Source organism: Bolinopsis microptera, chromosome 7 (assembly GCF_026151205.1).
Source record: "Bolinopsis microptera isolate Bmic1 chromosome 7, MBARI_Bmic_1.0, whole genome shotgun sequence".
Taxonomy (NCBI): domain Eukaryota; kingdom Metazoa; phylum Ctenophora; class Tentaculata; order Lobata; family Bolinopsidae; genus Bolinopsis; species Bolinopsis microptera.
The window spans coordinates 17,501,296-17,528,498 of record NC_087078.1 but is presented as its reverse complement, the minus strand read 5'-3'; the positions used below and the strand labels follow the sequence as shown (position 1 = coordinate 17,528,498).

Below are 27,203 nucleotides of genomic sequence, written 5' to 3'. Positions count from 1 at the left end.
CATATTACAAACCAAATGTGACGGTGAGGATTTTCCATATGCACCAATCATCACAATCCATGATCACTCCTATCCATTCTCAGACATGCTATCTAATATGGTCCATAGCTAAAATAACAAATTGTTAGTTTTAACAATAGTTTCCCATTGCAGTATGCACCCCTAGCTATAGTATTGTTACTTAATAATCAGTACTTCAAACCTGCGGAATCAGTTTTCTTTAAAACCATATGTACACGATAAAATAATGCATATGTAATTCCATTTAACTGCTGTTGATTCAATTGCATCTAGGCATAGGCAATGAGCAAAAACCTTTGTTTGTTGTTATTTGTTGGTAACCACTTCCTTGAAAAATATACTACAATATTGCAGCAACATAGTCATTTCTTTGTGATTTTCAGTTTGTTTTGCCATAAAATCCTTACTACAGCAGTAAGTACAATATGTTTTCCAAATAATGTTATTTCAATGAAATTGCGATGTGGAATACTCCACATAGCCCTCTGGCTAGCCTTCATTCATGTAAGTAATATCAACATTTACTGTTTTAAATGAGTATTAATGTAAGTTGTAGGTAACCTCTATCAATAATATGTTCAGCAAAGCTTAGGTCGTGCTTTTGGTTAAGCAGGAAAGTGATTAATTCTTAAAACTATCAACACCTATGAATGTTACTAGGATAGAATTCAACATTTGTTTCACTATCAAATTTGTTTCACTTAATATGAACAAAGCACCATTCTTATTGCAGGGTTCAGTCCATGGGAAAAGTGTGCTAGAAAGAAACGGGAAGTTTGAAAAGGGTGATTTCGAAGTGATCACAGCAGCAATCTTTCTCAAACCTGAAGTTTTGTCAAGAACTCCTGTTCAAAAAGACCCGACCGACCCTCCAAAGGTGAAAACGAAACCACCAATTGTAACCGAGCCCCATAAGGAAACCAAGGACAGTGATCAAAAGACTGGACCAGCAGAAACATCCCAGATTGATCCAACAGAAGCTGAGGATATTCATAATAAGGAGACTGATAACGATAAAATGGAATATAACAGAACAAATGTTGTAACAGAAACTCCCCAAAAAGAAGTGACAGAAGCAGCTGCAGTAGGTGGTGAAAAGAAACCAAAGACAGTGAAATTGGAGGTAACACTGATAATGTACTATTCTACTCCAGGAATTCTTCTGATTGGAGTTCTCTGCCAGGTTATCATAGCATATCTAAACAGAGAACTACTGTTTGCGTATGTCACACAACTATGGTACTCAACAGCAAATCTAATGATTATTGGGGCAGCCATATTTGCAATTGTTAGCAATGTGACAGAGTCAACATGTAAGCTTTCTTGGTTCTTGTCTTTGGTTGCAATCGGATGTTTGTCTTTTGCCAACTTCTTGATGACTCTCTACAAGTTCATTCTGATACGATTCCCAGTGGGAAAACTGGAAATGACAACAGTGAAAAAGCAATTGATGTGGTGTCTGGCATCGTTTGCTTTCGTGGTGGTAGTGTCTTCCCCAATATTATGGTTTAAGGAAATGCTTGAACATCTAGTAACAACACGGAACTTCTGTAACTTTAATGGAGGCGAATACACCTACTTCATTGTTGCATGGATTTCAGTTGTCCTAGTACTGCCTTTACTGCTAAACCTTTCTATGTTCTTTCTCATAGGGCTGAAAGTTGTGGAACATAAAAAGAAACAAGAAGCAAGGAAAAGTCGATTCTTGCCTTTGACTCAAGTCTCTACGTTTTCTACAGTTAATACAGAGCAAGATAATGATGATGCGAATCTGTTAAGAAGTACAAGAAATAAAGCAATCATGCAAGGTGGTTTCAGCGATGACGGAGCTATAGTAAAGACCCCTCAATTTCCAGCTATCATAATAGTTACTATGGCCATAACAATGGCAGCTTGTCTACCCTTTATACCAGCTTTGGTAAATCCAAGCTGGTTTTACTCCAAGAACAAAATACTTTTGGACATAATGTACGGAATCATGTTGCTTTCCATTGCCCTCTCACCATTTGTACACCTTTGGTTTAGCAAAAAGACAAAAGAGACATTGATCAAGATAGGAAAGAAGTTTCGAAACTGTTTCAAAGATCTGAATTGTTTCTAGGCCTTTTTTATAACAAATGAATTATCCTTGTAATTAGAACTTTGTATGATTGTAGAATGTAGATGAATATCAAAATGTTACATGTTGTGTTAAAAAAATCAATTCTGCCGATCAGTGTAGAGTCTGAGCTTTCCAATTGACCATGATTTGAACACAAGGGTTTGAGGTTCACGTTAAATCCTAGATAGCTTCAATTCGTAACCAGGTAGTCTCTGTAGAGTATCAGTGTTTGCAAATTTAAAGTTTTTACTACTTCAATTAAAAATCAGAAATTAGAATATATTAAAAAAAGAACATAATCATTGCAATATAAAAGGAGAGGTTTAAAGGCCATCTACTTAAGACGTGCAGCATATAAGGAGGGGGTGGTTTTTGGATCTCGGACAAGGGGAAGGGCCGGGGGCAGCTGCAGGGTGGTTTGAAAAACCGAAATTTTGTTGCACATCCTTAGTAATGGCCCCTTAACTTGATCAAATCAGTAAACTTGATCAAATCAGTACACAGTATATAAGACAAGGGTGATGAGGTGTGATGATGATAGTGTGATGCAGTTTATTACACATTTTTAGCAATGGTAATTGTCCAGCTTTAAGGTTAGACAGTGGACACCCCCAAAAATAAGAAACAATTCAATAAATAAAATAATAGTGATATGTAATTGGGTAGGTCTTTAGATGCAGTTAGTGAAGCTAAGTGTATTAGATGTTGTCCCTCAAAAAGTCCCTAAAAAGTCCCTAAAAAAGATTTGACAGTAATTGGAGATCATTTGAAACCATCCTTGTACCACAACAAGGATAGTCTTACAGATTACTCGTACAGATACAAATACAAAGCACACCATACCACTCGACTGACTGGTTAGTTTCACTGTTTAGAATCTTGCTTTAAACCATTTCTAGTGAAAAGAATATTCAAACAATATACACCAGGATTAGATTCTCAATCCTCAGGAGCACCCTGATAGCGGTCAGGGGTGAGAGAGGGAGACGGCAATCGTATACATTGCCAGTCAGTGTAACTTCGTTTAACTTGATACCTGCCACCATGGACTATGAATGTTTCTAGACACTATCCTTTTGATATTGAGATATTGGTATCTCAGATCACGTGTACATCGTTCCTTTTTTTATGACACAGTAATTTATTGACACTCACAGCTATAATTTTAATCATTGAATCAGTATTTTTATCTATTAACTTATTACATATTTGTGCTCTGCTTTAGCATCACTTGACTATTTAAAAAAAATTGTTTGTTCATGCCATGACCTTATAGTCAGCCAATTGGCCATTGCTATATTATGTGTATATTGTTTGAATATTCTTTCTTAATATAGTAATGGCCAATTGGCTGACTATAAGGTCATGGCCTGAACAAACAATTTTATTAAATAGTCAAGTGATGCTAACGCAGAGCACAAATGTGTAATAAGTTAATAGATTAAAAAACTGATTCATGTGATGCATTACGCAGAGCACAGATAAAAATACTGATTCAATGATTAAAATTATAGCTGTGAGTGTCAATAAATTACTGTGTCATAAAAAAGGAACGATGTACACGTGATCTGAGATACCAATATCTCAATATCAAAAGGATAGTGTCTAAACCATTTCTATAGTTTCAAGACTAGCTGCTTCCATGTGACTAGCAGCTTCCACAACCAGTAGCTTCCACTAACCAACCAGCGTAACTGTTGCATTTTGACTCTCTTTGCCTCCAATTTGAACATTTTATACATTACGAAAGATTGAATTAGTAGAGAATATTGGTCGCTTTGCCCTTATGCCTTATTAGCCCTAGCACTTTGAACACTACTATATAATAACAACTAATTTGAGGACATGTATGACGGAAGTATATGTTTCCGCCTTTGGAGAAGCCATGTGGGCGCGGAAACTTCAGCAGTAACTTGTGTTACTCAAAGGAGATAAAAGCCAATCTCAATTGTACTTTTATTTGTACAATTCGTTTGCAATAAATACTTTCATGTCCATTAAAATTGAAATATTATAACACCCAACATATCATCTTCAATGTTAAAAATGCGAAGAAGACAAATTTACAGTTCATGAGATGTCCGTCACGTCAAGGAAAAAGATTTTTCGTTGTTACATTTTAAAGAATAAAAATATTTACAAAAAATGACATGCGGGACACCGAGACATCATGTCACCTCAGTGGCATAACGTATTCTGCATTTGACGGATGTTACTCGTCTAAATTTCTTCGAAGTAGCTCGCGCCGCTTTCTTCTCGAAATGCCCGACGGCACGAGCTACGAAGTAGCGCGCGCCGGGCCAGATCATTAACAATGGTCAAATTCTGCATGTGCCATGCCATTTTTACTACACTGTTTTGTGCTCATGTTCCAATCAATCTTTTGGAGATGTATTATAATTAAAAAGGTTGCAGACTTTTTTGTTTTATTATTTTTGCCGCCCTTTCCAAAATTTTGACAGATGATACTCTTGTCCATTTTTTTTTGCACGTTTCCTTCTCGAAATATTATTTATTGTATTATGAGTATTGCTGAAAGCACAGTGTAAGGCCTACACGGACCGCCTCTAACTAGCCAATCCCTGTTTACATGCCGTGTAGCAGGGGACTAGAAAGAGCTAAACTAGTAAGCAGGGCATAGCCAATACACTGTACTCCCATCATTGAGTATATTACCAACCAAAAGGAAAATTTCCTTGTGTTTGGAATCTACCAAGACGAAAGTTGTGCAATCCAGCGAAATTCCGAAAAATCATTCCAGTAGACTAGGCGCATTGCAACCACAGCCACGGAAATACTTATGAGTATTGCTGAAAGCACAGTGTAAGGCCTACACGGACCGCCTCTAACTAGCCAATCCCTGTTTACATGCCGTGTAGCAGGGGACTAGAAAGAGCTAAACTATATAATATACGACCGGACTAGGCAAGTATTATGAAATGAATAGGGTCGATCCCTATAGTCATGTGTATACGCGTACTGCGTGACGCGCTTGTTTCACGTAGCGCCGAGCGCGACACTCACGGTCGTTTCACTAGGTGACGATACAGGTGAGCCGCGCACTCGTGCGCGGCGGGTCATACAACGTATGACAAGGTTTTCAAAAGCTTACGGGTTAAGATGATTACGTGGGGTTTGGTCGTTGATTACGTAATCAAAATTTTAATTTTTCCCGATTTTCGAAATACCAATTGGACAATTTACGTTAATAATAATTCTGTAATCAAAATTTTCGTTTTTAAACCAATTTTCGTTTAGTTTGGAGGACTTCACAGCGCAAACTAGCATTCTTGCTTCGCATTTTTGCTTCGCGATAAGAGATAAGAGCAACTGGCAACGATCTCGATGGGTTGACACCGTCAATCAACGTTTAGTAAGTGCTTTGCGATTATTTCATTCATTAATTCGTTGTGATAGCTTTAATGAGGGGTCCAACCTTGATTTATTTACGTAATAAAGGGGGGTTCGGTTTTGATTACGGAGGGGGGGGGGGGGTGGAAATTGTCAAAATATTGATTACGTAATATGTGAACGACCCCCTAGGCAAACATATTTTAAAGAATGTGCGTGCGCGCAAGTAAAGCCGCGCGCTCATACTCTATGCTAACGCATATTTAGGCTTGCATCGCGACTTCCATTTTATTCCTAATTCTTGATGAAAATACGATCAAATCATGACACGTTATATCATGACACGTAGAGGTACTTTTTATTCGTAATCAGAGGGATTTATAAATAGGCGACATACAATTAGGGACCGTTCACATATTATGTATGCCAGATTTTGACCCCTAAGCCAGATTTTCGACCCCTCTTGGCTCTTCCCCCTCCGTGTGCCAACATAGCTCATGTGTATAAATAACACTCACTTTAGCTTGTTCAAACCCCTCCCCTCTTGGCTGGTCTATGTAATACGTAAAAGATTACTTATTTTCTTACTTCGGCCAATGTTAACTTTGGCCAAAGTTGGTTTACGTGTTGGTGACAATGAGCGACACAATTTACGAAGGCCAAATTTTCGTTATTTAAGACCCCCTTATTCTGTTAAAGTGGTCTTACTTTCTTTCTCTAATATAATATGCCAAGTTCATGATGTCCCGATTTAGCAGACGTAAGATATTGTACCAAGCAGCTTATTGAAACACTACAGCTATTTCATTGCGAACAATATATATATATATCTATCTAACATGTTTACCATCATTCCTAGGGATATGGGGATCCGACAATGCACTAAGCACCTGAATAAAAGGAGTAGTGGTTATCAATTGTTTAGTACAGAATGCATTATTAGTGCACTAGAAATTACTCTTGATTACAACATTGCTTCATTTAACGGTATAACATACCGCCAGGAGCGTGGAGCAGCGATGGGTCCTAAGAACTCATGTGAGTATGCTGATTGTGCTATGGATAAGATTGATATCTTAGTTAACGAAGGAGATCTAGAATATGGCCCGCCTCATAGACCAGCATTCTGGGGTAGATTACGTGATGACATTTATATGGCTTGGCCCGGTACTGTTGAGGAACTATTACAATTCATGGAATGGCTCAATAGTATCCACCCAAACCTTTTGTTTACTTACGACTACTCTAGGGACGGCGTTGAGTTTCTAGACACCTATGTCTATGCTGTTGGTGATGTTGTCCACACCAAACTCTACTCTAAACCTAGTGACACCCACTGCTACCTTATCCCCACGTCATGCCATAGGAACCATGTTGTAAAAAACATACCTTTTGGAGTGGCGAGGCGGGTGAGACAGAACAACAGTGAAGACACTAACTTCTTGGAGCAGAGAGAGGTCTATACACGTTACCTTCTAGCCCGAGGTTATCATTCCAGTATTATAGAAGATGCCTTTAACAAATTTAGTGATATAGCTAATAGGAAAAACTTGTATACCCTTAAAGACAAGGATGAGTCGACTGCCTGTTTAATACCCATGGTGATGGATCAAAATCCAGCACTTCCCAACATGGGGGGCATTATCCATAAGTATAAGCACCTTCTCAACCTTGATCCGGCCCTGAAGAAGCTGGTACGTGCGGACAGTGTATTCGTGAGTCATCGAAAGAATCAAACTATCGGTGGCATGCTTGTACACAATAAGTACCGTGCCAGTGGAACTTTAAACTGTGATAATGAGAGAGAAACAACTGCAAGTCAGATCCAGGAACCAGACTCCGAAAGTCTAAGGGCGGTTCCCGGGGCTGTCGACCCAGGGTGCCATGCTTGTGGTAAATGCTATGTTTGTAAGCAAAATTTCCTGTCCCCCTGTTCCAACTTTAGTAGTCACCATTCTAAACAAGTTTTCCCTATAACTAAGTATATATCTTGTCAGAGTTATAACCTCATTTATTTAATGGAGTGTAAGACTTGTAAACAGTCGTATGTCGGTTATACTACCTCAAATCTCCTTAAGAGATTCTCTAACCATAAGAGTCACATAAAGAAAGGTATAAGAAGTTGTAAATTAGTTAACCATTTTTTAGATATTGATCATGATTTAGATTTTAGTACCATAGCCTCCTATAATTCCTCACTTAGTAAGCACCTTTCTGTCATTATAGTAGACGCTTTAGTATTTGAGCCTAATATTAGTAAAGCAGACAAAGAAAAGGCTATGGAAGCTAGAGAGGGGTTCTACCAGACCCAATTGAAAACCCTTGAACGGTTTGGGGGTATGAACACCCTTGATAGTAACCATATACTTTTTAAATCTGCCGGAGCTTAGTTTTAGTTTTAGTATATTTTGTAGATTTTATTTAGTTATACCATTATTCCAGAGACGTGCATATTACATCTTTTACTTTAGTATAATTTTTACAGGTTTTTTGTTGTGATTTTAAGTGATTTTCCGAGAATCAGTTATCAGTATTTAGATAAGAGATAAGATAAGAGTACATTTTTAACGGCTTTCAGTTTCTTTTTTAAATTTCAGTTCATCAGATTTTCCCACTGCTTTTAGTTTGTATTTATTCTCAATTGTATATGATTCGTATTTTTTGTAGTTACTTTAATGATATAATTTCTCAGAATTGATGTAAATAAATGATGCAAAGACTTTCGACGATCTAATCACAACCGCTTTCTTTTATTGTGTAGAAGTCCAGCCATGAAATATATATATATTATATAATATGCGAAGAAACCTACATTGGTCTTGTCTGGCTGAGGCTTAGCTTTGCCGATTGTGTTAAATTGATCTCCTTATTCTGCGGGGTTACTTTTGTTCAGTTGGAGAAATATTACACTCTGTATTGTCATCCCATGATATTACTATTAGTTACATAGAGTATATTACATTCATTTTGAGTGTGTAATTGCATTATGCTCCTTATTGTTTCCTGAGAAAGGACTTGACTCAGTGACTCGATATTCTGGACGATCTAGCTAGCTAGGCTGTGTCCATCAGATCTACCTTGTCCACTCTTTAGGGTGATTCTTGGGACTCTGGACAACACTCAGTTCGGGTTTAGCTTGGTGACATTAAAAATATAGTATAGATGAATAACCGAAATATGTTGCAAATAACATTCAATTTAATAACAAAAACCTAATTTATATTACACCCCAACGTTTAATACAAGTTTAAAAAAGTTACAAAAATCATATAATTCGAAGACTAAAAAGAAAAAGAAATAAATTTCTGCTACTCAGGACTCGTCAATTGAGCTAAATAAACAATACATTTGTTAAAGGACATTCACAAGTCAAATGCCCAATATGCCAGTATAAAAAAAATATGCCCGTACAAAAACTAATATACACTACATCTTAGCTAATTTATTAGCCCTTCTTTTTTCCTTTTTTCCCCTTCTTTGGTTTTTTATTTTTTCTCTTTGCAGTAACCCTGAAAAGAAGATAATGTGGAAATGAATTTTTTGAGTAATGTGGAGAACAAATAAAACCCCTTCATATATTTGAAAATCAAAATCAAAAACAAATATTAAGTTCACTCAACAAAACAGAACAACGTACGGTTTATTAACACTTTACCACATTAAATAGTTTACAAGAATGCAGCAAAACTGTCGACTTTTAGATTACAAGTTTAAAACGTTGGTTGTACGTTAATAAACACTCAATCACTGTACAAGTTAAGGGACACAGCTAGTTAGTAAGGCGTGGGGTCAGCCCAAATATCGACTAATATCGACCGGTCGATATTAGTCGTCTGAAGTCGCCCATGAGCCTGACTGGCCTCACGGCGCGCGCTCTGCTCAAGTCGCCTGTGGGCCTGACTGTGGGCCTGACCCCACGCCTTTAGTATTATTGACTAGTTAGCATACAGTATGAAATCACAAACCCCAACACTTACTTTATCTACCCAGGCCATGTGGTCACAGATAAAAGGGTAGAAAAGAGCTCTGACAGCAAATAACAACAAATTATGTTTAAAAATTATCTCGTATGCAGTTCAATTTATTAAATAGCTTAAATAGCTCAGATGTTACCATCATAGGTTAAATCAGCGAATATTTATGGTTAAAAATAAAGATATAATATAATAAATTAAATCAAATTCAACTGATAGAAGGACTGGGTGTACTTTAAGTGGTCTTCAAGTGTACTTTTAATGAACTTTACGAGAATATTCTAAACTTCGATATACGGCAATCTCCTACAATTAAAAATCCTCAATTTCCTTTTCAAAAGGACAAAGAGAAAAAACAACCCAACAATAGCAAAAACAAACATACCAAAAGTAGAAAAACCCCGTGCTTCGCTTGTTTCTGCCTTGTTAACAATGCTAGAATGTCGAGTTCTATACTTTACAGGATTAACAGCAACATTATCAACAACAGTCTGGTTCCCCTCGACTAACCTCATCCTCCCGAACGGTGTCTGAACTCTCCGGAAGTGTCTCATCAGAAAACCAAACACTTGATCCGAGTCAAACTGTCCATCATCGTCAGAACATTTGGCGCAAAGTGAGCGGGGCGGATACTGGATCTTAGGGAAGTAAGGATCGTGTATCTCAGTGCTGAGGCGGTGGTTTACTTGGTTGTGAGCCTCCCAAAGCGCTAGAACAGCAGTTTGGTCCTCCTCAATACTGAGGAGCTTCATCTGCTCTGCCATGGATAAGAAGTGGTCCCTACAGTATGAACAGGTAAAGAATGAGTCCACAAAGCCGTGTATAGCGTGTAACACTGACACTGACCCGGGTGCTGCATTGTAACAACTGAAATACACGTGTCAGTTAAATTGCAATCGCGCGAGAATTTAAAGTAGATATCTTGCAAATGATTTCACAGTTTCCATCAGTTCTTATCGAATTAAATTAATTAACTAGTAATACTAACATATTAACTAATTTAATTAACTAGTAATGCTAGCATAACGATTAAGTGTAAGCACCATATTATTGGCAGATCATTTGTGAAAGTAGACTATTCTCACTTAGGCTAAAGTGTAAGCACAGTGGTTAATAATAAGTGTCACTTAAGGTACGCAAAGCGATAACAAAGCAGTTACCATAAACAAAGCTATATTATTGATAATAGTGAACTCTTCTCATTACAGGTCATTTGCCTTATAGTTATAATAGGGGTCAAAACAACAGCTATTATAAAACGTGATCTGAATAGTGAAAAGAGAGGATGACAGCAGCTGGTCAAGAAAAGGGGCCTGGAGTTTATAAAAGATCAAGAAAGAAAGAGTTCAAAAAAACAAACAATTAGGATCGGAGTAGCTAGTACAATAAGTTACCTGGTTAACATTGTGTGAAATAAGATCCAGAGTCCACAAGTGTAACCTCTAGTGTTGGGAGTACTGCCCTTGCAGCCCAGAAATGTGCTGTTCCTGGGGAAGCCTGCTTCTGTTGCACCTTCTAGAATAGTTGCCCATTCCTTGTTGGTCAGACTTTCTTTATCTTCTAAACCATTCTTTACCTGGACAAAAACAATAATTCATTATATTATGACTGCGCTTAGTTAAGAATCAAGAATTGAAATAAATTTCTAGTCATCTTCTTATAAATAAGGTGATCCAGATTAAATGTCAAAACAAACTGAAGATAAGGGATTATAAACCCTAGCAAGTTGCTTCTTGTAGTCGAGGGTCCAGCTACCACATCTCCTAACTACTGAGATGAAGTTCTTCAGATCCTGCAGCTCCTTTTCAGTGAAGTCTGTCTTTAGACCAACCTGAGTCAGGTTTAGTTAGACTAGGTGTTGGTTTATCGTAGTGGTGGACAGATTTAATAGCTAGCGGAATATATAATAGCTAAAGTATTTAATATTTCATTTCGCATTTTTTGCACCTTATTTGGTATAAGTGAAATATCGAGCAGTTCTAGTTCTAACAAAGAACCAAGAACACACTAATTTGTAGTTCAAACATTTCACTTTTTGTTTACTTCTCGCAATGCGGTTATTAAGAAATATAATAACAGTCTACAGGTATACATCTTTGTATTCCAACGAATTGGACAAAGAAGAAGGGTGGATTTGTATTGAGCTTTACAGTTTCTACAGAATCTACACAGGACAGAGAGGACCCAGGGGAATGTTATGTTTTTATAAAGTAAATAAAGTGACAACAAATACCCCATTTCTTAATTTATAACAATATTGCCTGTTTAAAGAAAAGTGTTGGTTTAAAAGAAATGTTTATTCGTAAAGACAGCTCACTTTCTATAGCATATATAGGTTGGTGCAACAATTTAATAAGCTTAGAGGAATTTGTTAATGAAGTTATCCGCAGAATGTAAACTATTTTATATTGCACGATAAAATCTAATAAATATTTGTGGTATATGCCTGCTCAAAAATGTGTGATTATATTACAAACATTAGCCTGCACTATTTACTATTAAACAATAACATTGTTGTTACAGTCATGCAGACAGCATTGTACCGTTAGAAAACAGAAAACTTCCTGTTATTACACACTACACACTGTACTACACACTGTACTACACACTGTACTGCACAGTTTACTACACATTACACCTCAGTTTTTGTTTTGAACTGTTGTTATATAATAAACGGCAGTGCACATTAAACAGAACGCACTACACATTACACAGTAACAGTAAGGGGTCGTTCAGATATTACATAATCAGCCGAGGGGGAGGGGGGTTTCCAAATGATTACGCTAGTGTAATTTTGACACAATACCTATGTGTAAAGCTGATTACGGAGGGGCGGGGGGGGGGTGGTAAAAATTGTTCAAAAAGTGATTACGTAATATGTCAACGACACCCAAGTCTAAACAGTTATATTAAACAGTAGACACTACACAGTCAACAACAACAAAAAATTGCTCCTTTTTCAGATCTGCAGATCGGATAACAGTAGGTAGCCACACTAATAACAAATGATACATATTATATACAGTGTATAACTATATATACATTGCTCATTATTGCATAATATGACAAATTTAATTCATCTCGCTATTAGCTATTACCTTGATTCCCACCATAAACAATTAAATGATATTTAAAAAGGAGTCACGTGATATAGAATTGTACAATCTACAATGTACATACCTCCATGTAGAGTGCGGTGTTTATAGAGCTTTGCATGTCCAGTTCGTAGTTATTGTACTGCAGTGAGGTGTCTATAAACTCTATAATACCCTGAGAAGATAGATTAAGTGAGATTACTGCTGCTTACTGAACTATACTGCACGTGGAGAGTGTTTTTGTTAAATATGGAGAAGTAAGAAGACTAAATCTGGCAACACTCCAGGAACTCCTTTTAAATAACTCTTTAACCTCAAATTTATGAAACCCTGACTTTAAATAGTTAGATTTTTAATATGATAGAGGAACTGACTAATATTAGTGTTTGTGAACAACTATTTCTGTCGAATTTGTACATCAGTAGACTGAGCGGACTAGTTAATTTTTGGTAAATCGGTAATCATAGCTACATGTACTGTAGTGCTAGACTGAGAATGGAAAGATATATGATAATACATAAGAATAAGCCCCATTATTCAAGTTATAACCATAAAGGAATAATTATTTTGTCCTTTTGTAATTTGAAACTGTTTAACCTTTGTTCTTGTATGCAACTGTAATAACTGTGTGCAGTAAATAATATGTTGTCGTGATAACGTTCGCATTATCAATTATAAGCCCTTACAATATTACTGCCACGTATCAATACTTATAAATGCAATACTTCTCGTGCTCTTATGTTGGACACCAGTCCATTAGAAGTTGAGCTAATGTAAACTTAAACGAAGTCAGACAAGTTCAATACCAACGTTTAACGTTTTTGGGCTTTTTTTCCACAATTTTAGAAAATATACCGCCGAATTCCGAGTATAATCACATGTGCGACATGGGACTTGTTTCAGAGCAAGGGCGCACCTGTTAGGTGCGACACCTGGGTGCAGATAGACAAAGGAAGCCATTCCTGAGGGAAATCTCGACTTGTTGTCCGCTAAGTTTATTCAGATTTAAAAAAATGAAATGGTCGTTTAAATATTGAGTCTAATATATGTCTTCACCTTTTCATTTTCACCCTCCTTGCCGCCGTCAGAATCTACTTCAGCTGAGGAGCTATCACCGAGGATACGGTTTATTGCTTCTTCAAGTTTTGTGGGATCAGTATCAACGTGAGCAATGTGAGACACTTGCCCTGAAATACGACTTATTAAAGAGCTGCAACATGAATGAAAATGTTAATACAAATTATCAATATCTTTACAGATGCAGTGAAACAATATCAATGTTGCATGAATTTAAATTTAAACCGTTTTCAGAAAGAACGCCGATTCCAGCAGCTTTAGCCCCGAGTTCCTCACTAGCTGCAGAGTTGACCATAGCAAACCTCAAATCAGACTTCTGTAGATCAAGCATTACTCGCTGACCAACTCTCTGAGGGTTTTACTGAGTTAATTATACGGTGTTATACTGATGAAATATGTATACTCTAATTAAGCTAATAAAAGCAACAAAAGTTTATACAGAGCTGCCATAATTTGTTAACCCTAGAATCGTTAGTTCGGAACAATCAAATCAGAATTACAAAAACAAGTTGCGACATTTTCTTACTTCTTCGTCGACAAAGAGAACTATTTTAGGTTTTTTCACTTCAGCACTTGATGTGTAGTTCTTTGCTTCTTCTACTGTTACCGGGTGAAGATTCGGCCACCTCCGGGGAGGATCCTTAACTGCTGCCAACTAAAATACATGACTTTATTAATCTTAATACTTTAATAGACTAACTGATTAACATATAAGTTATGACACGATTCAAGGTTAAAGTGATGACACAAAATTAGAATCAATGTTTAGTTCATATTATATAAATTGCTAGGTTTCCTAAAAAAGGTTACCAAGTTACTTTTGTTCATAACCTAGATTTAACCTAACGACTTGAAACTTCTCAAGATGCTTCAGAATCTGTGTAAAAACGTTCTGGCAAAACTTCACCAGGAACCTATTTATTTTGCCTCTCATTCATTTTAGCCAGATAGGCACAGATTGTACTTCATAAAGAGCTTACAGAGCTGCTGCTGAGTACATTTTGCCGTTTAAAATTTAAAGTGCATTGTGTTCACAATCTAAAACTGAATTTACTCTCAAAATGTCAAGACTCTAACTCATTCAGGAGCTGCGAGACGATCATGTAATCCACTCTGTCAACAGCTGTAGGATTTAGTCACCTTGTGGTAAACTATAAATGACGTTCTTAAACTGTTCTTGAGTTATTAACACTAGTTACTTGGTGGTCTTTTTTTGGGAGGGCACCTTGTAAACCATGTACACCTTGTTGTAGTTATTAAACTGAAAGTGAAAAGGGTACTAACGTTCTTGATGATAAATTCGATCATGGATTCTTGAGAGCGATCGCCATCATAAGTTACTCCAACATCTGATTGGTTTGTTGTTGGCCCTAAAGGAATTTTAGTTTAGTCAAAAGTGTATCCACAAGTCACAAATTCGAGCAAATAGAATTGTCAATGGCCAGGCTGGTTATGTTATGAATGGATATAAACCAGTTTATAATGTTAAGAATAAATTTATAGTCACCTATGAATTTGAGAGTCGGATAACCTTTGACATCAAACAATCTACAAACTGTAACATCAAACACACAGTCAACTCCAGCAACAGGAACAACGTCTGACCATGTTTTTATAGCTTCAGCAAGTCTCCTAAACAGAACCAAGGTGAAATACAGTTAGGAAAGGTGACTAAACGAAATTAAATTGAGACTTAATGAAATTAAATTGAGGTAAAAATACGATATTGGTGGCTAATGCAATTGCATTGAAATTTGAAGATAATTTATAAGGTATGTACTAAGTAAAAAGTACACATATTTCAATTTATTTAACACATGACTTACTTGTAGGCAGGAGCAAATCTCTGACAATGTCCACACCAACTAGAGTAAAGAAGGAATGTGTGAGCTCTGATTCCACCGTACAGCTCGTGCTGATAGTCATTTTCCTTGTAAATAATCACATCATCCTTGTCATCAAAGAGAGTCTTGTCGGCAGCAGCGTAGATTTGAGGAATTAACAGAAAGGCAATTAAATAGATGCTACTGCATCCTTTCATCCCTGGTAAGGAATATAAATTTTAAGGAATACAAATTTAAATTTTGATCTTTATTAAAGACTAGAAAGCCCGTGGTAACAGGGACGAAGCTAGTAGTATTCTTTGAAATAAAGTTTTGATCGCATCAAAAAATATCCATCTCAACCGAAGATACAGCCGATTTAAATATAAAACACTTTAAACACAACGTAATTACCACAAAACCGATCGAAATGACATTAAAACAATCTTTGCACGTGCATGTGTGCATTAAAACACCGTTGCTATGGAACCTTTTGGTTGTTACCTAAATTCCTATTTCTCGTCTGATTTGCACGTGGGCGGTCGTACGTACAGTGTACATAATTCTTTGAATTATAGTAGAGATTATACATATCATAGATAACAAAAGCCGTGCGTCGGCTGGTTGCCTCAACTTGGATTAATAAGTTACATTTTACAGTGAAATAAGTCTAAATAGATATCCTGTCGAAATGCAGTAAAAAGAGGGCACTATTGATTTTCAATCTTTTACTGCTTGTTGCGATTTGGGAGGTCTTTAAGGCAGTGGCGTAATGTTGCCTGTTGGCGCCCCCACCCCCCTCCCCCCCCCCCCCCCCCCCCCCTACCCCGCTGAAAAAGCGCCCCCCTGTTGGCACCCCTCCCCTTTTAGCGCCCCTCAATCAACAACTAATTTCGATTAGTTTCAACTAATCCATTCATAATTAAATTCGAATAAATTTATTCAGTTATTATCTGAATAGAACAGTATAATAAAAAAGTAAAAAACGGAAGCTTTAAAATCTACATCATAATTCCCACAACTTAGAATTAGTGGACATTGTTGAGAACAATCTGGAGCTAATGAAGACTGAGCAAATTTAGAAGCTGAAGGATGTTGAACGGGAATGGAAAGCTGGGAAACATTGCTCATGATTTATGATTGTGCTCTGCCAATTAATTTCATGACTTGATTTAATTTATTGTATATATATTGTTTTAAAAATATCCATTTGAAAAAAGAAAAGGGAAACATTGTAAAACCATTGTAAACCATTGTAAATAGATGACCAAGCAAGAAAAACAGCCAACATAACGACAGTAGTAGAGGGCAGGTATAGTAATAATAATAATAATTAGTAAAGATGAGAAAAAATACATTTTTCGTCAATGTTAATTGATGTGAGGAGTCGTGCTATGCCAAATATTTTAAACACCTTCTTAGGACACTCTTCAATACAACTAAATTGTATTACCAAATATTTTACCATTTACTATATTATCAATTATACTTTTTAGTGTAAAATCCGGATTGTAATATTATTTATGAGCTGCATAATTGAAAGTAAGCTTTTATTTGGATATGCTACATGATTTAACTTTTTTTAAATTTTGCACAGATTCTGCAGTTTGCTTGTTGGTTCTCTTTGCTTGCGCTGCTCAATGTTTACATTTAAAATAATGAACAACAAAATTGAGCCGCACATGATTTCAAAATATTTTTTTATATATAAAATTTTGAATTTTAATTCTTAATCTTTCCTTTAGCTCTGCTTAGTCAATAATAAGCATTACTTTTTAAATAAGCTTGAATTTTCCCGCCCAATTTTTATTTGGAGGACTTCGCCGCTTCGACGCGCCGCGCGAACTGTTATTCTTGCTTCGCACATCAACGATTGTTGCTTTGTGCTCTGCTTTGCGTTCGCAAAGCAACGATCTTGATGGGTTGACATCGTCAATCAAGAAATTATTTTTAATTTATCGAATGTGCGCCGTGTTTTCAAAACAATTTATCGTCAAGTTGTCAAAATAATTATAATTGTCAAAATAATTATAATTGTCAAAATATTTATAATTTCAGTACATCACCTAGTATAAATCACTTATTAATTTATGACATAAATGCATAACAATGTCTATTTTGGCCGCGTCGCGCAGCAAACAATTTTCTTCTATTCTCATGCTAAAGTTTTTTTGAAAATCGTAGCAAAGCTGAAAGTTGAAAAAATTGACATTTGACGGACGGAAGACGTAAAATCGTCCCAATAAAAATTTTGTCTTGTAAAATGTAAGGCATTAAAATTTATTTATGTCATCTGTTGAAACTGTTGTCACTCGTATTTTATTTTAAAGAAACGCTATTTCTTTTTTGGGTCATTTCATTATCAGTGACGCTTTTATAAACCATATGTTTACTTTACTTAGTATGGTGATAACTTATCACCATACTCAATACTTTTGTGATTAAAAATATATTTCCCCCATTACATATATGAATATTTTGAATATCTGAATGCTAACCTGTAAGCATGGCTAAAAATAAATGAATGCAATCTCACTTGAAGATATTAACGTTTGAATAATGCTCCTTTCATATGTATACTAAAGGGGACTGTACAACATTCAATAATTTTGCCCACGGCCCTCATTTAAGGCCAGATTTTTTTCCCTGCTCTTGCCGAAGGCAAAAAGATCGTAGGGAATAAGTAATCGGGTTTGGATATATGAGGTGGCCCGACGGTCCTACGGTGATGACAAAAGTCTGCTCCTTCGCAATATAGACCACTCCCCTATAATTATGTGTATAAAAGGAGTCTATTTTGCGCGCGCGACGCCAGTTATGTGTTAATTAATTACAGCCATAGCAGCTGAAAGTGCTGCCAAGACGAAACACTGGGACCTTGATAAGTGCCCGTGTAACGGCTCGTCTGGCGGCAAAGTCTATTTGATCGACTGTTCGCGTTGTAAACAGCAGTGGCATGTTGATTGTCTTAGTATGCGGGGGATCTCAAGGCAGGCCATCAACGCCATGGTTGACTACCTATGTCCCTTTTGCTATGTTGCCCCAGTAAGCACTGCCAGGAATAAGAGATCAGACACATGCTTCTCCTGCAGAAACACAACAGTCTTACGACAGGCTAACAGTGAATTTGAAGCCTCAGCTGCTGCAGATAATCTTAATAACATAGGCCTAATCTCAGCATCGCTTGCCTCGGTAGACAGTGAGAAACTCTGCGAGCAAATAGCCAGTCTCAACAGCAACATGGAACGTCTTCAGACTTTTGATCTCCATCTACAACATCTCCTGATTAAAGAAGACGGGTTGAAGTCCCATCAGGCTCAAATGAAAAAGTTAGAAGCAGCACTGTCCTCATCATCCAGCTCTGCCACAGACCCTCTAGCCAACAGCATCGAGCAGCTGAACCAGCAACTTGCACAGCTTCAATCACATCAAACTGCAGCATCTGAAACACCTGCTTGCACTGCCACTCATGAGCTACTTGAGAGAGTCTCACTAGAACTGAATGAGCATTCCACCCAACTTAACAACTTAAGCAGTCAAATACAGGATTCTAAAGCATCTCCTCAATCTAAAGCACCACCTGTAGCCCAGTACCCCTCTCCTCCAGTGCAGGCTCCCCTACAACCTGAACAACCTACCCCTCACTTACCACATGATCAGGTGCCAGTAACTGAAACCAGGCCAGATTTTATTCTGGCTACTGAATCTGAGAAAATTATTGCCTTTCTTCAGTCATGTTCTTTCAAACAAGAGAACGGTCACTCCGTCACTTCATTTGGCACCCCCTACCACTACATGGGATCTAAATCTTCAGAAAATGTGCCACCAATTCCTGAGGAACTCAAACCATTATTTGATGAAATGAATAAAGTACAAACTGAACTTTTTAACAAGAGCTACCCGGATCAGCCCCACCTGACGGCCCCGGTTATCAATTCATGTCTCATCAACAGATATGATGGCTCTGATAGTCACCTGCCTAACCATTCAGACCGTGAAGTGACCATCCATCCAGAATCATCAATACTTACCTTGTCTCTCGGCCAGATCTGCAACATCAAGTTCACTGAATGTGACTCTAGAACTGAATCCTCTCTTGAATGTCATGATCGCTCCCTGTACATAATGAGCCGTAGATCACAAGAAGTTTACAGCCATATGATTGAGCGTGGCTCAATATCAGATGGTATTAGGTATTCGCTGACCTTTCGTGCTGTTAGCTGGACAAATAAAAATTGCACAAGTTTACATGGTGATTCAAACACAGGCTTCTTGCGTTTTGGGTCTGACAAGAGGGGTACCTTTGGCGAACTCATGCCAGGTCAAAAGTTCTGGGCTCCCAGAATTGAAGATATCAACCCTGTGTCCTGCATGGGTTACGCCAATGTGGTGCTCCACTGTGGGATCAATGACGTGAGACAGCCTGATATTAGTTGTGAGAATGATGTTGCTGATTGTTATAATAAACTCAAGCTGAAAATTAAACAAATTAAGAATCTTAGCCCCAGCACTAGAGCTGTTTTTGTTTGTAAACTGCTGCCTACTAAGGACTTAGAGCTGAATGTAAAAGTTAATGCATTTAATAGACTGATTCATTTCGACCTGCTCCCTACATGTAAGGATGTCGTATGTGTTAAGGGTTTCGAAAAGTTTGCCTGCAACTATGGTCTTGCGGACGAACTGTCGAAACAATTCGACAGACATGGTCGACTTGATACACTTCATCTCAACAAGTTAGGGGCAAGAGTCCTTGCTGGACTCATTAAACAATCTGTATTTATTAGGTTAAATGGCGGAGAAGACAGAAGAAAACACATCGGCAAAGTCAATGGACGGCTATACAGCAACGTGGCTAGTGACCCGCCTGCACCGCAGCGGAGGGGACGGAACGGTTAACAGGTATGGTTAATCGTGTTCAAAAGGAAATTTGTAGTCACTGTCTGAAGAATATTGGTCTAGGGCTTCCCCACTTTGAATGCTTTAACTGCAACAGTATTTTCCATGCCAAATGTTTTAATCCCTCCAAAGCGCAAGTTATCAATGAAAACTTTTACTGCAACGAGTGTAAACATTCCATATCTAAAAAATACAATCCTTTTAAAGTAATGACCGATCCTGAAGTTAATGACTGTGACCCATGTATCCAAAAGATGTCCGATGCTTTGGAAAACTGTAGATCCTACACAATTAAGGACTTTAACACACATATCAAACCTTGTTTTGCAAGCAACTGCTCCATGATTTTCCAGAACATAGATGGCAATAAAACAAATTTTGATGCCTTTAGCATGGAACTAAACCGATTAGCCGAAAAATTTAAAATTATTGGACTTGCTGAAACCAATATTGGAATAGAGGAAAGCACTGTTTACCATCTTGAGGGGTACAATTGTTTCTATCAGGATAAACATATTAATAAAGCGAAGGGAAGTGGAGTAGCATTGTACTTAAAGGACGAACTTAATGGAGTTGTAAACGAAGAATTATCATGGGTAACCAAAAATCTTGAAACCCTATTTATTACTATTCAACATGATGAACCTGTACATGTAGGAGTACTGTACCGTCCTCCTAGTGGGGACTCCTCAGAGGCATTAAATGAACTTAGAAAAATTATTGAATCATGCCCAAAAAAGAACGCTTACATACTAGGTGACTTTAACATTAATCTCCATGATGAAAACAGTAAACTTGTTCAAGACTTTGAAAACCTTATTCTAGGTCTAGGTTTATCACCACTTATTTCTACTTCCACGCATCATAAACCAGGATGTAACGAATCGTGTATTGACAACATACTCACCAACAACATAGAAAACTCTATCTGCTCTGGAACAATTAGTACCTGCATCAGTCACCATCATGCTGTATTCCATATATTCAACTCACCCCTAGTCAGTACTGAGGTTCATGAACAAAACTATTTCCAGTACTATGACTACTGTGCAAAAAATGTGGACAAATTTGTGGAAGTACTAGACAATGAATTAACTAGTGATCCACCAGAAGACTTCAGTAATTTTTTCACTGTATTTAATCATCAACTAGACAGTGCATGTAAACTAAGCCAGCCTAAGTGTTCTAAACGTACTGCTAAGAATAATCCATGGATTACATCTGGCCTGATTGCCTCTATAAATAGAAAACATGAGCTTTATGACCTGTGGAAAAAGGCAGTTAAGAAGAAATGCCTCAACGCCTCTTCAACCAACCATGCAGACTGTCTTACCCTTTGTTTTAATTGTACAAATAAAGTAACACGTCATGAAGAATTTAAGGCACACCGGAAGTTATTAAACCACCTTATTAATTCTGCAAAACGTAAGTATCATGGTGTTAAGATTACAGAATGCGCTGGAGATAGTAAGAAAACTTGGCAGATAATTAATGAACTGCGTGGTAAGAAGAGACGTGAGATTAAACCTAACTTTGTGATAAATAACGAGCGTGTGATTAATCGGCGTGTAATTGCAAATGAGTTCAATAAATACTTTGCCTCTATTGCAGCTAACTTGAACGAAGCATACTCTGGTGACTTCTTAAGAATAAATTCCCTGCCGTCATTTACTGATTACCTGCCCACATCAGTTACGTCCAGTATTTTTCTTTGTGATTGTGACTGTATTGAGATTAAAGAGATCATAAACGAACTAAAAAACGGGAAATCTAGTGACATACCTATTCATGTGATCAAGAAGTCGTGTCAAATTACTGCACCGTACTTAGCTAGATACTTTAATAAATGCATGCAAGAAGGCCACTTTCCCGATGAATTAAAAACTGGGAGAATCAGCCCCATTTACAAAAAAGAAGATGAACAGCTTTTAGAAAACTATAGAGCAGTATCAACTCTACCTGTATTCGGGAAAATTCTAGAAAAGTTAATATATAAGCGGCTCTATAGTTTCCTTACTTCCAAGGGTATAATACATGAAAACCAGTTCGGCTTTAGAAAAGGACACTCCACCAGCCATGCACTGAACTACTCTGTAGAACATATAGAATCGTTAATTAGTAAAAAGCAACATGTCCTAGGGGTCTTTATCGATCTCTCAAAAGCCTTTGACACTCTAGACCACTGTAAACTAACTACAAAATTAAACAACTATGGCATAAGAGGAAATGCTCTGAATCTTATCTCTAATTATTTGTCTAATAGGAAACAATTTGTAAACGTTTTGGATACCAAATCTGATGAATTACCGGTTGAATTCGGGGTCCCTCAGGGTAGTGTATTAGGACCTCTACTTTTCCTACTGTACATCAATGACATATGCAATATAACTAAAAAGGGTAAATTTGTCTTATTTGCAGACGATACTAATATATTTGTCGCTGCCGATTCGAGAAATAAAGCATATGAATTGGCTAATGAAGTACTACAGGCCGTAAACAAGTATATGGGAGTTAACCTACTGCACATTAATGTAAAGAAGTGTTGTTACATGTATTTTTCTCCCTCTAAACGTAATATTAACGAATTAGATGCCGATATAGATAGCCAAAACTTGTCCATTAATAACAAAATAATTAAACGTGTAAGTCAGACAAAGTTTCTCGGAGTAATCATGGATGATAAATTGAGCTGGAAACCACATATATCATCCCTCAACAAGAAACTAAGAAGTGCTTGTGGACGTATCTACCGTATTAAGAAATGCTTACCAGAATCACTATATAAACAAATATATCATTCTCTCTTTGAATCACACCTAGGTTATGCTATTTCTGTCTGGGGAGGTATTCCCAATAATCAGTTAAAACCACTATTTATTACTCAAAAGAAGTGTATCAGGATTCTATTTGGAGACTATGAAGCGTATGTAGACAAATTCAAGACATGTGCTAGAGCAAGACCAATTAATTCTCAACGTCTAGGATCTGAATTCTATGTTAAAGAGTCCACTAAGCCTCTATTCACAAAACATGAATTACTTGTTACAGAGAACCTGTACCGATACCGTTGTTTAATGGAACTTTTTAAGATCATTAAGTCACAAGTACCAATTTCGTTATACTACTTATTCAACATATCAAATAGGAAAGATAATCTGTTCATTACACCCTCTCCAACTAATCAATTTATTTATAAATCTGCATGGCTGTGGAACGAATTCCGTAAAGTTGGCCCGTTAAATTTCACCTCCACATGCGGATCTGTCAAGAATTTACTTAAACAGTCACTTCTAAGAGCTCAAAACCGGTATGGAACTGAGTGGTGTGACAGAAATTTCACTGAATTCTGATTATGAAGTGATATTCATTTGCCTGTTATTCCCACTTAAGCACTTACTGACTGACAAGCTTATCTATGAATACCATGCTTGAATTTAGGTAAACAACATACAACTCATTTCCAAGTTACGCTGAGCGCAACCGCCGAATGACTCAGCAATATTGAAACGCGCGCGCATAGCATTGCGCGCCGATGCTATGCGCGCGCGTTGTCGGCCGAAACTTGGGAAGTTCCCGCTCTAATATTCAGACGACAGTGATGACTCATTAAGAGCACTAATTTCGACCACTTTCCCGGTCGAACCATACCAAATCAAACTAATTGACCCACGTGTATAGCCAATGTCCTGGCGGTGCTGAGCCGATGTAAAACTCTTCTGTAAACTCTTTTGTCTCTTGTAACTTGTTTATATTTCATATTTTAGTTATACTGTGTACTGTGTACAATAGTTATAGCGTATAGTGTGTGTAGTGTGTAGTGGTTATTTTGTTGTGACGTGTCACTTTATACTTTGCTACCAACGTCAGCCTTGACTTACCATTTATTGTAATTGGTACAGCATATATCAAAACTAAAACACTGTTTTCGATCTGACGGGTGATGGGCTCTCTCTGATGGGACACAGTTCTAGGGGGTACCCGGGGTACGAGTTAACGAATAGTGTTCGTGTCCTTCCACAATCCCCTCTCATTGTGTTTTTGACGGAGGAGAAGCCTAGTTCATCCGTCTGCATCGCTTAATCGAGTTGAAAATTTAGCCAATAACAAAGTAAATTACATGTTAGACTGATAGCAGGTGTAGAGTTTATAACATACAAATTCTAAATTTTTGACGGCTGACGATGGTAAGTCACTACGTTTAATTCGGGACTTTTATAGTCTTAAGTCTTGGAGCTCAAAATGTCTCGTGCTGTGGGCCGTATAAACGGCGCACACCACCGCCCCGCCTTACTTCACGGTTGCGGGGCGGAGCTGGTGCCGTTTGTCTCGGCCTCAAGTGGCGAGTGCTTGCCCATCGAATACACGATTGAAACACTAATTATTTATTGGAATTCTACAGTTTCCAAAACGAAGTACGAAGATATATTAACTTTGAGCTTTGTTTTGGCGACTGCTTCATCGATGGGCGAGTAGGTATTTGTTGTTTAGCAGTGTTGAATATTGGAGCAATTATATAATGTATATCTCCATCATAATATAGGCTAGTGTAAAGATATATAATCAAGAATACAAACAAACGCGAACGGTATTAGTAACTCGCTAGATTATAGATGTTATTTAAACACATATGTCTACGTCAATTATTACTAAAATTAATATTCTTTTTGCTTTAATATAATTACATTGTACATGTCACATGGATTAATGGATTAGTTGAATGAAACGTGTGCTACAAATGTCTACGCCTCACGCAGAACTGCGTACCGCTCAGTACTAATTCATGCTTGAGCGGTACTGCTGTTCACAGTGGCGCGCACTCAATTTAATCACAATAAATAACGAGCGCGCGGTTTTTTGGAATCTCTCCATTATTATATTAATTAGATCGCAGTGCTCACGGCCTGTACTGAGTAAACGACAGAAATATCTTTTAAATTATTTTGCTTCTGAAATTTTGGCTCTAGTAATTAAGAAATGTGACATGTAATTGTAAGATAACAATTAAATAGATCCTGTGCGCGGCGCCTACAGCTGACCTACGAATTTCTGAACAATTTTAAATTGTGGCTGTGTGCGCGGCGTACTGTATATGTGTTTGAAATTGAAATTTGAATTTATTTATGAATATAACATTATGTATTGATTATTTGTGGTAAATAAAAATTTTTCTTTCCTAAATTTTTTCTTTCCTAACAAAATTTTGTTGCTTGACGACTGTTACACAGGTTTCCATCGGGTTACAATTCACTCTAATTCATTAATATAGCATATTAGTCATCTGAGCGGATCAATCATCAACATAAGTGTTATTTTGGTGAAACAAGCTTAATATATTACCGAGTGATAATATTCAGCAAGTCAAAACAAATTAAATTATGATATCAGCTGATAAACTCGTGGCTGATTATTTAACAGTTGATTGACACTTAATGGTAAAAAGCGAAAACATATAGTTGAGAAAAGATGTTACTTTACTTTTACATTCAAGAAGCAACTAAGATCAAGATTGTGGTATGCTTTTAAAGAATCCTATATCAAATCAAATGCTCGATAATCGATGGTGCTGTAGATGTGTCGAGTATTCGAGTAAGCATCAAAATGTATTAGTTTATGTTAGATAATAACTAAGATGATACAGACTATTTTATAACAGTCATTAAAGTTGGCATACGATGCAATAATATGACGTGACATGATTGATGATACGCATCGTTAACACGTAACAAAATTGCGCAAAATATGAAATGATCTACAACCAAACCACATACAGATCGACGGCGACACCTCAGATGCGCGCAGAATTTTTCAAGTTCTGCACGCCTAATATAAACGATTATCACGTGCGCAAAACACCACTCTGGGATAACAATAAAGTACAACAATTACATTGTAGGCAGTAGGGAAATTTGATCGTGCGTGGTGTTACCGCGGCGAAATTCTTGTTAGCTATTTATGATCGGAATAGAGAATTAGGGTATGGAACCCTTTTAGGTATTTATGATCACTAACAAATTTTAAAAAGTAAGTGAACACATTCAATTAAATCAAGTGGTGCAATTAGCAGAGCACAATACATAGGTAACGGAAATGGTCCATTGCTACCTATATTTCTGAACTTTAAACAATCAAATATATACACAGTCTAGATCTTAACTTGGAGCCACAAGGCCAAGGGTAATTTTTGATTGTTAAGGGAATTTTTTGAATTCTTAAAGGGTTGATTTTATATAGGGTCATTGCTATATTATGTGTATATTGTTTGAATAATTTTATAAAAAATATATACACATAATTTTCAAAACATATTTTCTACTCCATCATCGGGGCAGGGATGAGGTTGTTGGAGACTTCCGATAGAGGGGCCTTATGTTTGTTTTCCATCTTCTTTCCTCTATAACCTCATATAGCAATGAGTGTTGTTCTTAGCTTCGCAAATCTTATCCTTGCTCTCACATGTTTAACCACATCACAATACCTCTCTTTCCTCTTTCTGGCTATGAGATCTGCCAGTCTGTTGACAAACACTCTGTCGACATACTATATACCTCCAGATGTGAGAAATACAGCTGGGGTGAAGGTTGCCTTCTCCACATTCAACACTCTCTAATTACTCATAGTTTCTTGATAGCTTCACCCCCGTCCAAGGCAAGATGCACATTTAAGTATCATCAGCTGAGCATAAGGGATAAATTTAAATTATTTAACCTTTTGGTGCTGTATAAAAATTACATTAATTTATTATTATTATTATTATCCCTCTTCTCGTTCTTGTTCATTTCGTACACTTCTTGAAGAGTCTTTGTCCTGTCTGATAAGCAATTGGGGTGTGAAATCCTAATGTCAAGAAAGCTGAAAGGTCTTACCA

At 37.1% G+C, this 27,203-nt stretch overlaps 2 protein-coding genes across 2 annotated transcripts in view; one reads left to right on the top strand and one right to left on the bottom strand.

Moving 5' to 3' along the window:
- Window positions 1–27,203, top strand: part of LOC134818273 (FK506-binding protein 2-like) — a 44,970-nt gene that overhangs the window by 4,926 nt on the left and 12,841 nt on the right. The gene's annotated exons all lie outside the window — the stretch shown is intronic.
- Window positions 8,633–17,950, bottom strand: LOC134818757 (sulfhydryl oxidase 1-like). The gene is made up of 12 exons (XM_063828403.1): window positions 17,941–17,950; window positions 15,446–15,662; window positions 15,127–15,251; window positions 14,904–14,989; window positions 14,146–14,274; window positions 13,845–13,968; window positions 13,599–13,729; window positions 12,628–12,717; window positions 11,165–11,278; window positions 10,842–11,023; window positions 9,958–10,314; window positions 8,633–8,982 (listed from the first exon to the last, which is right to left on the bottom strand). The coding sequence occupies exons 1-12, from the start codon at window positions 17,948–17,950 to the stop codon at window positions 8,919–8,921; spliced, it is 1,629 nt and encodes a 542-aa protein (XP_063684473.1). The 3' UTR covers window positions 8,633–8,918.

What these genes read in the sequence shown, in the direction of transcription:
- LOC134818757 (XM_063828403.1), bottom strand. An exon ending in AGATTTGCTCCTGCCTACAA is followed by an intron (nt 15,252 to 15,445) that starts GTAAGTCATGTG and finishes GGTTCTGTTTAG; the next exon opens with GAGACTTGCTGAAGCTATAA. An exon ending in TCGAATTTATCATCAAGAAC is followed by an intron (nt 14,275 to 14,903) that starts GTTAGTACCCTT and finishes CATGTATTTTAG; the next exon opens with TTGGCAGCAGTTAAGGATCC.